A 14,849-nucleotide genomic window follows, 5' to 3' on the forward strand; every position below is an offset into this window, starting at 1 on the left:
GTACTTGTGGCTGCAGGCCAATGGCACATCACAAAAGCTATGGCAACGACTTTGCAATCGTCAAATCACAAAATTGAAAACCATTCAGTGCTTGATGACCTTCCTCCTGGATGATTCCCTGAAAGCTCTTCACTTCCAATTTTTGTGACATTCAAGTGGATTCAAATCTTTCAGTCCTTTGCCATGCATGAAAATGACGCTTGATAGTCATTTCTCTTCCCGGCGCGGTCTCTACAAAACATCGGAAATAAGGAGCTCCTACCCCACTCATTTATCTGCAAAAGGCCAGCTTGCGGACACGTGTTCTTATTCACCAAAAAGGCCCTCGAAGGAGCCATTGAGCCAGGGCTCATTTGCGCTAATGGGTGCTGCAGTTCATACATCCATAAATACATTTTCTATAGCGCTTGTCCTGAAAAAAGGGTCGTATTTGAATGCTGCCTATCCAAGAAGACTTGAAGAGCTAAGTAGGGTCAATCAGAGTTGCAATCAATCTCATAGACCAACAAGCACTCAAGTTTACCGCCTGCCAGGTTACATTCAATCAAGGTTAGCATGCGAGGTTTGGAATTGTACAAGGAAGAGTAAATTCTGATTTGAACATAGCTTTTTATATTATTTGGTGCTACATCACAATGTATTGTTAATGTGTTGCGACATTGGCTTCAGCTGCTGCATTATCCAGGTCAGACTACTCCAGTTGGCCTTGACTTTTAGATGCTCCCTGCCTTGCGTTTAAACCTCTTTTCCCAGTGAGTGCGGCTCATTCCAATGACGGAGAATAGGTTGATTTATTTATGATTCTGGGAACCGGGTAACATAACTGTCACCTTTTACTAGCTCACACATCTCGTTATCATGGAAGGAGGGCAGGAATCCCTGCTCGACTGTCATGTATGGATCTAAAAGTAATCCCAGATAAGAAACACTGCATCCTTGTAAATTTACTCACAGCGAAGCACTGAATCAGGTTGGTTTGTTGCATGGTAGATCGATATTTGTATCTTAAAAATGCACCAATTTTGGGGGGGACTCTTTAAAAAAATGCCGTTTCAGTTGAGTACGAGTTGATTAATTAGTCCAATATTGTTATGAAAAAAAACATCTTGCTCTGCAATGAAATATAGTTCAATTCTGCATGAGTTTAAGCAGACAAGCTGTCACAATGCCAAATGAAGCGGATGAGCAGTTATTTCGGTGACAGTGAGGAAAGACCACAGCAAGGACAAGTCAATGAGAATGACATCTGAGCCCCCCCAAAGACAAATTTGGCATTAATCAAACCTATCTTCAGCAATAGCCTGAGAGCAACTTAGATTCTGATTACAAGTGTGACTGTATTGTGTAAATGCTTTTCACAGTCATCAACCGGTACCAATCCATTATCCTTCAGTCTCTCACCTTTTGATTTCTCAACCTGTTAAGACCCTTGAGGATTGACACCACTCAGGGTAAGAGTGGGAGAAGAACAAGTGTGAGATCAGATGATTTCCTTGGTCGATTGTCACTATGTGTACAGTAGAAACAGTATGTTTTTAATAAAGCCTTTGAAACATTTTTTAAAGAAAAAAAAGTGTAATACATTTAAAACAATGTTTTCTCAGTAAAGTGTTGGTTATTAAAAAAATCTAAGAAAAAAAAACAACAACTACTGCTCCGGTACTCACGTAAATATTTAAAACACACTCTAAAAAAAAAAAAAAAAAAAAACAGCAACAACAACAACAAAAAAACATATTAGATCAAGAACAGACCTCTTTGATCAGTTTGATCCAACCTAGTGGGAACTTTTTTGCTGGTGAACCCAATCACACTAACGGTCAAGTCAATGAAAACCTCCCCAAGAGCTTTACAACGTCCTTCACACACTTACCCATTCACACACACTCACATAACGATAGCGCCGTCAGCCAAGCAAGGCAACTACCTGCTTATCGGGGCATTAGGGATTTAGTGTCTTGCCCAAGAACACTTCGATATCTAACACAGAGGTTCCGGGAATTCACTCTGAGACTTTTTGATCCCATGACGAGCGCTTTACCTCCTGAGGTACTCCCGCCCCTTTGGTTGTTTAAAACAGTTCTTGTAATTTGGGGGTATTTATAAACTCACTTCATTTCTGCACAGTTCCTTTCTAAAAAATAACCAAATTTTTTAAACAGATTAAGGTTGTTTTGAATACTGTTTGCTGGATGTTTAGGATTGTTTTAAATCGGGGACGGGTAAAATATTACAGCCTTGAGACGTATTGGGTTGAAAAAATTGGCAATGGGGCTGAGCCAAAAAAGACAATTTCCGTTTTTCACGAAATACAAAGTGATGAAAAATGCAGCTATGTCTATTGAATAACAGCGACAATAAGCATTTATGAATAAATAATGATGCAGACATCTAAATCCACATTCTATATTTTGTTTTGTTTTTGTCTATAATATACCATTTCTTCAAAGTCATATGCAAATGCACATAACTAAAGCAAAGTAATATATTTTGTTCCTGATTGGTTCCCCATCCTACTTAAGCTCAGTCCTTTCACTCGCCTGTGGTCAGTCCGTCAGCGAACCTCTGTTCCTACAAGGCAAGAATTTTGACTCTGACTCCCGTCGGTCCCGCTTTTGTCACCCGTTTTCCACCCGTTCGTTCCTGATTTCCCCGTTTGTCTCCGGCTACGACCTGTTTTTTGACCCCGACCAAGTTTTGATCTCCCGTCCCGGCTTACAACTCGGTTTTTGATCCCGACCACGTTTTGCTCTCCTATTGACCTGTTTTTCCGTCTATGACACTATGATCACCCGTCCGGAAGATCCACTTCCGCATTCGGAGCACGTTCCGATTCTGTGACCAGCTTGCTTCCCGCGTCCAGCAAGCACCGGATCGCAGGGGCTGGCTTTCTTCTTTGTCTCAATAAACTTGTGAGAAACGTTACGCGATTGGGTCCTACTTCTGTTCTGGTCGTGACATTTTTAAGCATTAAATTTGATAACGTCAATTGAAAAACTTAAAAAAAAAAATTCTGGCATGGAATTTTAGAAAGATCTTGATAAATGGAATAAATGCATGATTTAAAAAATGCATGTTTAGAAACATTTATCCAACTATTTGAATGTGGACCTTGAGCGCAGTACACATTACACATTTATAATTTTTGCGGGGGGTGTGGCAAGGGGAACAAAGGGGTACTGGAGACAAGACTGCCACCAAATCAATGATTGACCACCCCTATTTTAGACAAAACGACCTATTTTTTTTAGCAGATTTCTTACAAAAAATGACAATTTTTTTCTTATTTATTTATTTTTATTTATTTCTAAACAAATTCATATTTATTTCCTCTGGCTTACTTTAGACAAAACATACCAATTGTTTGGATGCTGTTTTATAGAAAATAATCAAGGACGTTGGGTCAAATCAACCTGATCCAAGTCAGCACTTCACAGAAAAGTGTGAATAAAGGAATGAAACAGCAAGGTATATTTTTGCATGTGAACATAATGGGTGTCTGCAAATGGCCTTTTAGCAGCTGGATCTCTGAGGCGTAATGTCGGATTGACAAATGGACGTGGGGATATTTTCTCTTGACAGGAGCTGTCCTCTACATTGCTAATAAATATTAAAAATGTCCTCCGGAGCAGAAATTAAGCCATAAACAACCCCACTCGTGCAGGCTGGATGACGACTACACGGCTCTTTTGCGTTAGGACTGACAGACTGATATTTGATTTAAAAGTCACAGAGTATTAAAAGGGGAGCGCTTCTTTTCGGAAAACGACTTTGCACACATGAGCATCCACCTGGATTTATCCTGTTTGTACATTTCACGACCGATTATTTCAACTGTTTGTTCAGCCCTTCATGCCAGAGTGGTCTTCGTAGATCAGAGCAGCTTTTGTGAATATTTAATCTCGAGATAGATCACGAAACGTACGCCCCTGGCGACAAGAATGTCGTATTAAAGCGTCCTCCTTTTTCATGTTTAAGTGTGCGTGCTTAGCTCCATGTCGACGACAACAGAGTTGGTGAGGCATATTAAAAGAAAAACGCGGAATGTATTAGATGAGTGTCATCGAAGGGCAGTAGAATCGCTTGTTTCCGTTTCATGATTAAGTGTGAGAAGCTTTGAGTTTGTATGGAAATATTTTTCTCCATATTATAAAAGTGACACTGACTTCATTGCACTTTGCCGCAGATATTAAAAGCTTTGAATATTTCACTGGGAACCGAATGATACTTTCTCCCTTCCAAAATTGTGTCGCTGTGAATTATACAAAGCCTGGTACACACAATCATTTTAAAACATTTATTTACTCGACCCATACCACCATTTAAAGAAGGGGGTGATACTGGGAATTTTGGTATCGATCAAATCTGAGTAAATACAGGGTAGTATTGAGCGATACCAATACGATACTTTGCTCGGAAATGTCATGATTATTGAATATTAGAACCTGTCACCAGTCATGGTTCTACACTAAATTACACCCTGGGCGAGACCACCTCCAAGCACACCAATCTACACACACCCCCCTTCCCCACCAAAAAAATGACACATATTCAACCCCAAAAAAGAGGTAGATGTATTTGTGAATTCCACAAATAAAAATATAAATATACTATATTCATAAAAGTGGCAAATGTTTATCAAAATGCTTAAATAACAAATACAAAGGCACCACATGCATAAAAATGGCAAATATTTATCGAATATTGTGAAGATCTCATCTCATCTCATTAGCTGCACCGCTTATCCTCAGTAGGGTCGCGGGGGGGCTGGAGCCCATCCCAGCAATCATCGGGCAGTGGGCAGGGGACACCCTGAACTGGTTGCCAGCCAATCGCACGGCACACAGGGACAGACAACTCGCTCGCTCAATCACACCTAGGGACAATTTGGACCGGCCAATTCATCTGAAATGCATGTCTTTGGAATGTGGGAGGAAACTGGAGTGCCCGGAGGAAACCCACGCAAGCAGAGGGAGAACATACAAACTCCGCACAGGAAGGCCCGTAGCTGGATTTGAACCCAGAACTGTGCCGCACACGCGCTATCCACTGCGCCGCCGTGCTGCCCTATTGTGAAGAAAATATATATAAATTGGGAGTGAAGAGCTTTCAAGGGAGTCATTAAAGAAAATAATAAAATTGACTTATATTCTCAGACAGCAAATCACACAATCACACACGTTTGAAAACACTAAAGAAATGTAGTTGTCTCATGAAAAGAAAACAAACTATAACCTGACCTTTCTGGCTTTCCTTAATGCAAAATCATCAAAAATATCATCATAAGCAATCTGCTCCCCTATTTTGATTACAGCAAGGCCAGTCACCTCCATTTCACACAGCTCAGGAAAAATGTGCAGCCTGTATTTTTAAAGTTATGAAAAATGTGCGTTATTTGGAAGACAAAAGCCGCCAACTAAGTATTTTATGTATAGTAATACAGTGAATCTCCCCCCCTGGCCTTTCATTTTGGGAGACCCAGTCAGAGGTGAACTTTCCCCTGTGCCTCCCCTCCCATTCTTTTTCCTTGCTCGCACAGCCTGAGTGTCAGACTCTCTGAACACCTTCACAGCAAGCAGGGGCGTCAAAGCTGGAATCTGACAAGAGGCAAAGTCATATGTTGCTAGATAAACCGCTTTGAGGCTCAAATTTATTATTGTTATTATATTTTCATTCCATTTTTTTAGATCCCGCGCCTAAAACCGCCACTGCCTGTTACTCTTGAGTTTGTTCATAATTTCATTAAACAAGGCACAAAGATTGTACGCAACAGAGTTATTCAATAACTACAGCAATGTGACCAAAATACAAATACTTTATAACAATGTCAACAAGTAACCTACAGTAGCAGACCACTTAACAAGACAAATAACACCTGGCATTGTCTTTTTCTGTGGTTAAAAAGAGTCCACACCATGCAGCGCTTCCTATTTACAGCTTCTGATAGAGGGCTAGCAAAATAAAGTGTGCCTGTCAGTCACGACTGTGGCACAAAGAAAGAGATGTGCTGCAATATATCTACATGAAGAAGCGGTGCTTTGAGGAAATTGATGAAGGAGCCAAATATCGAGCCCATTAAAATAGTATTGATCCGATCCATGTACTTGGTATCGATAACATCAACATTTGCATCAATCTTCCCACCCCTACTGAAGACTCATTCAATCTAGCAGAATTATGTTCGCGAACGAAACAGCTCTATGAGTCGGCTATTTGAAGTGACCAGGGAGTCGGCTCCCCACCAATCAAGAACCGGTTCCCTTGGAGACACTTTTTTTTCTGTTGTGATTGGTCAATTTGCATTTTTACTCCCATGGATTCTGTATAATTGACTTTACATTTGTAAAGCATACAAAAAAATGGTTTTGTTTTGTTTTTTAATCTTTTTTGCTGATCTGTAATTGTTTTAATTTATGTTTCCTGTGTTTTTCAGGGATCTAAAAATTATTCCTCCATTTCAGAGTTTATTTGAAAATATACAGTATTTAATTCCCATTCTGTGGTCTCATGTGTTTTTAAGAAATTCTGAGTTGCTATTTTTATTATTAACCAAAGAATATATTTTTTATTCTTTTATTTTTGCACTATGTTACATTACTTAGGTTAATATACAGATTAAAGGGACCCCCAAAACACTGTCAGTTTTTTCTCTTTTCTTTTTTTCCTCTCCTTTTATCCTTTAATGTTTTTGTTTTTTACTTCTTTATCTCTTGTGGGGTTTTTTGCTTGCTTTTTCATTTTGTTTTCATTTTTTCTTCTTTTATATCTTTTTACTTATTTATTTTCTTTTTTTTTTCTTCTTTTGTCACGATTTGCGGTTGGGCCCAAATGTAGGGAAGCCAGAACGGAGGCTGTAGCAGCAAGTCCTTCGCAGGAACAGAGGACAGCCTACGGTCCTTGTCCTTCCATGCTGAAACAGGGACCAGAATGTGACATATTTCTTCTCTCTAGTTTCCCTTATTTTTTAATTGTTTTCTTTTATTTACTCTTTGCTTTATTTCCCCCTATGCTGTGCATAATATTCCATTATATACCAAAACAATCTGAAGAGTCGTTTGGGGTTTTTAGTGAGCTGAGTCAAAGGAGCCGTTTTTCTAAAAAGAACCCGAATTCCCATCACCAATACAATCGTGATTTTGGACTGCCATATTGGTAGAACGCTGTGGTAAAAAGACTCCCCGAGTGAGGCAGAAAGGCCAGGGAGGTACGCACATACCTGTAAAACAAAGAAGAATAGATTAACAGAAGACAGAGCGTTGTGCTTATGTTCACTGACAACACACAACGGGATTTATGATCAGTATTATTGAACAAACTTCACGTTTAAGAGAGTCAGCCTTGAACATCAATTGCACTATTATTCACACGTGGAAGTGTTACATCAGTGGAGTAGTCTAGGAAATAAATGCATCTTCCGTGATTGTGCACACAAACAACAGCTATTAAACGGCCATCAATGACTTGATCAAGAAAGAAGCAACAAGATAGGTGGGTGAGACAGACAAACTCTGAATCACTAACAACTCAACGGTTCATTGGAGGAACAAATCCTCCATTTTGAGGCGCAAATAACCAGGTATTTTCAAAAAGACCAACCATTTGAATTCCCTTGAGTGGTGCTCATGTCAACTGCAAATAGGTTGAAACGGAGCAGTCACATTAAGCTGTCGAATAGCCTTTGTCTTAGGCTATGAAAAAGAAACATCAATCAGTGTTAAATTTCAGTCCAATTCCTCTGAAATGTCAAAGTCAGGATTTAAAAGAATGCTTCTATGCGTTGCTGGTTCTCAGGTTTCAAATGAACCTCATTTTTGACAGCTACCATGATTTGAAAAGTTTTTTGAACTTGACTTTTTTTAAATTAAGAGAGCTGTCTAGTTTTGAATTTTCCCTCAGTCGTTTAGGGTGAACTCCAGACACCATAATCCAGCTAAACTATCCATCCATCCATTATCAGCACCGCTTATCCTCAGATGGTTGCCAACCCGTGCCAGGGCACACAGAGACAGAAGACTCTCGCTCAGTTACACCTAGGGACAATTTGGACAGGCCAATTAACCTGACATGCATGTTTTTGGAATGTGGGAGGAAACCGGAGTGCCCGGAGGAAACCCACGCGAGCACGGGGAGTACATGCAAACTCCACACAGTAGGTTCAATCTCATGACCTCAGAACTGTGCCGCGCACGCGCTAACCACTCATTCGCCGTGCTGCCCATAATCCAAACTAGAAAATGCATAATGTTTTTCCCAATCGCATTCTCGTGTAATAAGTTTATAATTTAATAGACACAAAATAAGGACACAACTTAAGAAGAATAACAGGAAATGACCATAAAAACCCGTAGTGTGTAGAACTCCAATCTGTTATGAAGATCCTTCCAAAACCTTCTTTTTTATTCAACTTTCTGAGTTTAGAATAATCAGATAAACCCTATTGAGGGTTTAAAGAACATTGTTGGTATGATTTGCACTAATGCACATATACATTATATATCATAAATATATTGTGTGTTACTGTTTACATCCATTTGCACATTTTCATCTTTTTAATGTGTTTTGCTTGCACTAGAAAGAAAAGCCCTCAAATTTTGTGATACTACTGTATAATGACAAACAAGGCCATTCATTCATTCATTCATGAAAGGCAAATTGTGACAATAATACAACAGAGAACAAGCTCTCATTGATAGTCAAGATAACTAACACCATTGTGCAATAATAGTCAAAATGACCCAAACCTGGCATCTTAGCAATCTTCCTTGCAGGTGTATCATAGTAAAGATAGAACCACATTCTTCATTGTGTGCAAGCACAATAAAAACAAATGTTCGGATAAACAATCAATTATACTATTATTAAGGCGATACAGAGTAACAAGTGGATGCCTCTGGGATTTATTGATCGAGAAACATTTGGTTTCGCCTCAACAAACAGAATCTTTTTCTACCATGTTTTCCCAGAGTTGAAAAAAAATGTGTTTGAACATTTTAATGGTATGTTACATCTAGGGAGATTCTAAGGGAAACCCTCGCAGCCGGCGAAAGCTACCATCGAGAGAAGTGGACGAGGTTTGGGAACGAGGCAGAGAAGTACGACATGAGGTTGATGCGGAACCAACGTTTGCTGCGCACCCGTGTGGACAAAATGGCCATTCGCATTGAGGTAGGACCTGAGAACTGCGTATTTTGGTTTAATAATTAACTTTACAGTTTTACTGTGTTCATCGAAGATAAATATCCTAATTTCAGAACTATAATACGCAACTGACCATAAGCCGCTACCAATACTTTTCTAAAAACAAAAATCTTTGCACAAACATAAGCTGCACTTGACTATAAACCGCATGTGAAAACACCTCGGTCATCGGCTCCCTGTGCGTTAACCCATTCTTCAAGAATGTATTGCAGTTCAGGCCATCTTAACAAAAACTTGTTACCTCTAAAAGCTTTTTTTGACATTTTACACTGCCCCAGTTCTTCCCGCTACCATTTCCAGCGTCTTTCCATTGATTCAACAATGCAAATTTAAGGTGCAGCAGTTCTGTTTACTTTAAATGTGCCAGCTTGATGGATTTTAACTTAAAAGCTTCATCACATATGCTTTTCTTTTTGCATTTTCCATGATAAGGGTCAGTTTATGCTAATTTAAGTTTATGCCAGCCCTAAGACTGGGAGGTTGCTGGTTCAAGCCTCGGCCGAGTCACACCCAAGACTTACAACATTGGTACTAATTGCCTCCCTGCTTGGTGCTCGGCATTGGGGGTTGGAATGGGGGGGTTTGGTCACTTAATGACCCCCAACACATCAGTCGGGTTAAGCAAGGGGGCTGGGCGTCCCCTCCTCTATATCAATTTCCCAGAAAGAGTCAAACATGTGGATGTGTTCTTGACTCCAGCCACCTCCCACAAGGGGTATATGGCTCTGGTATTTATATAACAAGGAGTTTCTGCCACGACCGAAGAATAGGCCAGGGACCGTCAGCAGTAGAGAAGGCTGTCCAGAGTTTCTTCCTCATTGGTGCCTCCACAACCCATGCAGTTTAAGGATCCATGAACACGTTTTACTGTGCCATGAACAACTTTTTCTATCTTGTTTACTGAGGGTTGTGACTGGGGTCTTCTTTGGACCCACCTGTTTAGCTCTTATCTTTTCTTTTCAAAAGAATTCACAGATAAGCCGCATCTCTGCATAGGCCGCAGGGTTAAAATTGTGCGACTAGAGATGCGGTTTGTAGTCCAGAAATTACAGTATTTCTAAAGTATTGCGTTATACTCATCTACTCAATAGCAGTTAACCGCTGGACAAGGCTATAATATAGTATCTTGATCCCAGAAAATTAAAATATTGGTGTTGAATGATGCGGATAACATTCCCTAAAGTAAAGGCAGGGCCCCATTAGCATTGCATAACTTTACGTGAAAAATGAAAATTACAAACTCTATGCAAAAAAACACATATTATAATTGTTCTCTAAATTGTTGCTGGTTTTAATTTTCTGCGTGGGCTATTCAAGTATAAACATTTCTAATAATCTTTATTTTTAGAATAAAATAAATGATTTGCTTCGAGAAGATTATTTGAAATACAAATAAAAACATGCCAAACTTTCAGTCTAATTACCAGTCTGTAAAAATAAATAATCTGGTAGGAATAAAATCATGATAATCAAAGTACAATTCACCCAAAAAATGCTATATCAGTTCTCTGATTATTTTTTTTTTCTTTTTTTTTTTTTTAAATGTGGAAACGCCATTTGAATGTATGCCCATAAATAAATTTAAAATTAATGTAAAGCTGTTAAATATCATTCGTCATTATTTCAACGCCACCCTTATTCCTTTTGATTTATTTTTTCGATTTGGTTAAAACATTTCAGGTGAAATATCAGTCAACACGTCATTGTTATCATTACTTTTATTACTTTTATTATTTATATCATTATTATTATTGCATTATTTGCATAAATGTGTTACTTTCTTTATTGTTATTGATATCATATATTTACTCAAAATGCTAATGCTTGACCGCAAACAGGTTATTTAGTGCAAATAGACATTTATCTGCAAAAGTAGCAGGGTACGGAATTATAATAGTGTGCATTTTTTAATTTTAATACTGTCATAGAAGAATTTTGTGTTATATAAAACGCTCAGTTCACGTTTTTTTTTTATTCCACTCAATGAAACGTCGCAATAATAATTATATACATTCTTTGTTGTTATTTGATTGTTGGAGGGGAATTTAAGCTCTTTTACACTCATGTGACAGTTAACATATTTAAACATTTGGAAAGGTATTGTGAAAATTGTTAATCGTTAAGAATGCTAAAATTGAAGAAGTTACCATTTCTTCAGAAAAAAGTGTGTTTCTTCACTTGAGAATGTATTAAGACAGCACAAATGGATTTTCTTTTCACAACGCTTCAGGCACAAAAGAAAGCGTCTGAGCACTTGGAGTATCTGGAGCGCCTGAGTCAGAAGGTGCCAGACTTTTCTGTGCCATTGAGGTCCCACACTGTCTGGGAGGGCATGACGGTGCAACTTGCCTGTGTGGTCCAAGGCCGCCCGCCTCCTCAGATCACTTGGTACGTGCTATGTTTCATATATAGGAACTCTACAGCAAGTTGTTATTTATTCTTCTGCCGGCCAAGTAAAGTAAACCCTCGGGATACGACATTAATCCTTTCTGAGGTGGGGGATTGCAAAGTGAAATTGACGTATAGTGTGGATAGAAAACCTATGATAATATGTAGCCTTCCAAACCCGTAGTATAGCAAATAATGGTTAAAATTAGAACATAGTATATAGTAAGCACTACTTGTGTGTAATATACTTGCATATGATTAAAGAACATTATAAAACGTATATGTATGTGAAGAAAAAATGAAGTTGTATTTACTTTTGTGTGATGTGACTTGAGCTGGTCAAGTGGCGTAACAGGTGGATGCAGAGGGGGAGACACTGACTATGGATTCAAAATGAAACTGATTTTAAAACTTCCCATTCTAAGGAATATCATGACCTAAGAAGCATCACGATGCATATGCCCTATTTATATTTTTTTTATAGTTGCAAGCTTGGTTTCCATGTTTTTCTATCTTTGCTTCTCCATTTAGTATCACTGTAAGTCTTGGGACCCTTGGCGGATAAATACAGGACAGAAAATACAGTATTGTATCACCGACTCACAGGCTATATGAAGCACATGAGATTCTGACCTTTGTGATCGCTCAGGCAATAGCTTATAAGCACTTTAGTTATGCCGTGAGATGGACCAATAGCTGACATGCATCTTATTTGACGTCAACCAATAGTAGGCAGGAATATTAGAGAGGTAATACGTATGGAGACTGGTTTGAATTTTTTTCAAGGTTGTTGGACACAGGTTTTTGTGGTTGTCATAAGGTTTGTATAGGGGCAAAGTAATACATCTTATTCTATCCTGTAATGTGAAAACAATGCAATTATCCTGGGAGTGTCTACTGTAAATTCAGATTTAGAAGTTAGTATAATGACACTGAGTTGGCAAATACACCTCACAGTTCTGAGGTGACTGGTTCAAATCTCTGCAGCCTTAATGCATGTTACAACATAGATGCCAACCTTTTCACATGAAAACATTGTAAATTTTACCGCGGACTTTATTTTCCAGTGCAGATTGAAAGAAACGTCTCCTGAATACAACTGGAGCGCATCATCAATGATGTTTCATGGGCTCATTGAGTGTTTTGTGTCTCGCAACATCAGACAAACTCGCCCAGGTGACCCAGCCGAGGTTTATCACGCCTCATCTTGCATCTCAGTAGCAGCCTAAGGATTTCCATTTCAAGCCATAGCCACCTAGTGGCTTTCTGTGCTTCTTCAATAACGGTTTTAAAGACTTTCTTCTTCGCTACCCTTGTCACTCCCAATGTCATTGTTTTTCAAATCGGTAAGCGTTTTAAATAGGAGAAAAGCGGCAGTCTAACATGCAAAGTGTGTTGATAAATATGTTATTATAGTGCTTGTTGGGCATTTTATTTTAGGGTTTCTTCCCACATTCCAAAATTATGCAGGGTAGGTTAATTAGTAACTTTTTCTTGGATGACCATTTGTCTAAATGTTCCAAGCAATTTGTCAGCCACCATCTCAAAGGGTAGCGCTGCTCAACTCCTTCCTAGTTAGTTTTAAAGGGATGCAGCTCACTCTAATGATTGTAGACGTTGTGTAGTATAAATTCACTATGATGGAATAGGGCAGGAACGGAGCATGGCATTAAAATTGCACGATAATAACATCCATGCCTAGACATTTAAAATACCACAGGCAGATTACCGCTCGAACTGATTAAAACCAAAAAGATTGATAAATCAGAAAATATCCTCAAAAGTCGCAATTTAGTATACTCGGTAGAATAAATCAACAATTACTACAGCGTGGCGTTACCAATAAATCAAAATGTTATTGTGTGAAACACATTGTCGATTATTTATTACTTTTCTCCTAGGTACAAAGATGGTGAAGTGTTGAGGAGGCCTTATATGTCATGGAATCACGGGATGGAGAAAGACTTTGGTCTTAATTACCTGGAGATCAGACGGTATGTAGCTGAAACGGATTTGTTAATGCTGACATTTCCGAAATATGAATTCCAATTCAAGCGGACCGTATATCCCCAAAAGATGTACTCCCGATGACGCTGGCGTGTACAAAGTGGTTGCCAAGAGTCCCTTGGGTGAAGCAATGACCTTCGCCACACTGGTGGTGAACTGTAAGTAATTTCAGTCTTTAATGTCAGTCTTTCAGTTCAGTGAGAGTGCATAATGGAAGTGTATAGCATCAATGCATATTCAAATTGAGCTAAATAAAAGATTGGCCAAGCAACCTCAATTTATAGTTGATGACCATATAAAACTTACTGACCTATGAATTGCCATTGAATAACTACAGTATTGAATAATTATTTTGACTAAATTAAAAAATAGAAACGTGCAAAGAGGGGCGAGGGATTAGCACGTCTGCAGCACAGTTCTGAGGGCATGCGATCAAATCCAGCTACCAGCCTTCCTGTGTGGAGTTTGCATGTTCTCCCCGTGCTTGCGTGGGTTTCATTCCACATTCCAAAACCGTGCATCAGGTAAATTGACCAACCCTAAATTGTCCCTAGGTGTGAATGAGCGAGTGAGTTGTTTCTCCCTGTGTGCCCTGCGACTGGTTGTCAACCAGTTCGGGGTGTCCCCTGCCCACTCCCCGAAGATGGCTGGGATGGGCTCACTACTGAGGATAAGCGGTGCAGATAAAGGATGGTTGGACGTGCAATGAGGATGATTGTACAGAAGAGCTCCGCAACAAGAAATGAATCAGTTTGCAATGTTAAATTGACAAATGGAAGGGGATAGAAACCTATGCTATTATGCTGGAAACTTCAGATTACACTATTAAAATAACAAAAAGGTATATAGTAATTACTATGTACATATGTGTAATACAAATAAATATGATTAATAACAATATAAATAAACATACATGAAGTATTAAAAACCTTAGAGGTGACGTGACCTGGGCTGGTATAGTTGAGTAGTGTGTGGATGCCTAGGGGAAAGGAGACGGCGATTATGTAATAAAAAGAGAACTGATTTTAAATCTCCCACTTGTAAGGATTATTCTGCCCCTCAAATATCTCCTTGCTTTAATTTCTTCCTTAGTTTTAATAATAATACCAATTGTTGATTGACGGCCATGCGATTGAACATGGATAGCATAAGCCTTCTTATGATTCCTAATTGGACGAAGAAGGAATAAATTCATAAGTTTAAGTATATTTGCAGGTTGCCTTACTGAAATGTAAAAGATACAAGCTAAGGGTTGA

At 38.9% G+C, this 14,849-nt stretch overlaps 1 protein-coding gene across 2 annotated transcripts in view; it reads left to right on the forward strand.

Annotated features, from left to right (window-relative positions):
• Positions 1-14,849, forward strand: part of myom3 (myomesin 3) — a 114,835-nt gene that overhangs the window by 19,938 nt on the left and 80,048 nt on the right. For both annotated transcript variants that reach the window (XM_088327037.1, XM_088327038.1), the window contains exons 4-7: positions 9,012-9,165; positions 11,429-11,586; positions 13,488-13,580; positions 13,663-13,751. In XM_088327037.1, the coding sequence (XP_088183163.1) occupies positions 9,012-9,165; positions 11,429-11,586; positions 13,488-13,580; positions 13,663-13,751 (494 nt within the window). The remainder of the gene's footprint in view (positions 1-9,011; positions 9,166-11,428; positions 11,587-13,487; positions 13,581-13,662; positions 13,752-14,849) is intronic.

Source organism: Urocampus carinirostris, chromosome 2 (assembly GCF_059441175.1).
Source record: "Urocampus carinirostris isolate Australia breed hairy pipefish chromosome 2, RoL_Ucar_1.0, whole genome shotgun sequence".
In the NCBI taxonomy this organism is placed as follows: Eukaryota; Metazoa; Chordata; class Actinopteri; order Syngnathiformes; family Syngnathidae; genus Urocampus; species Urocampus carinirostris.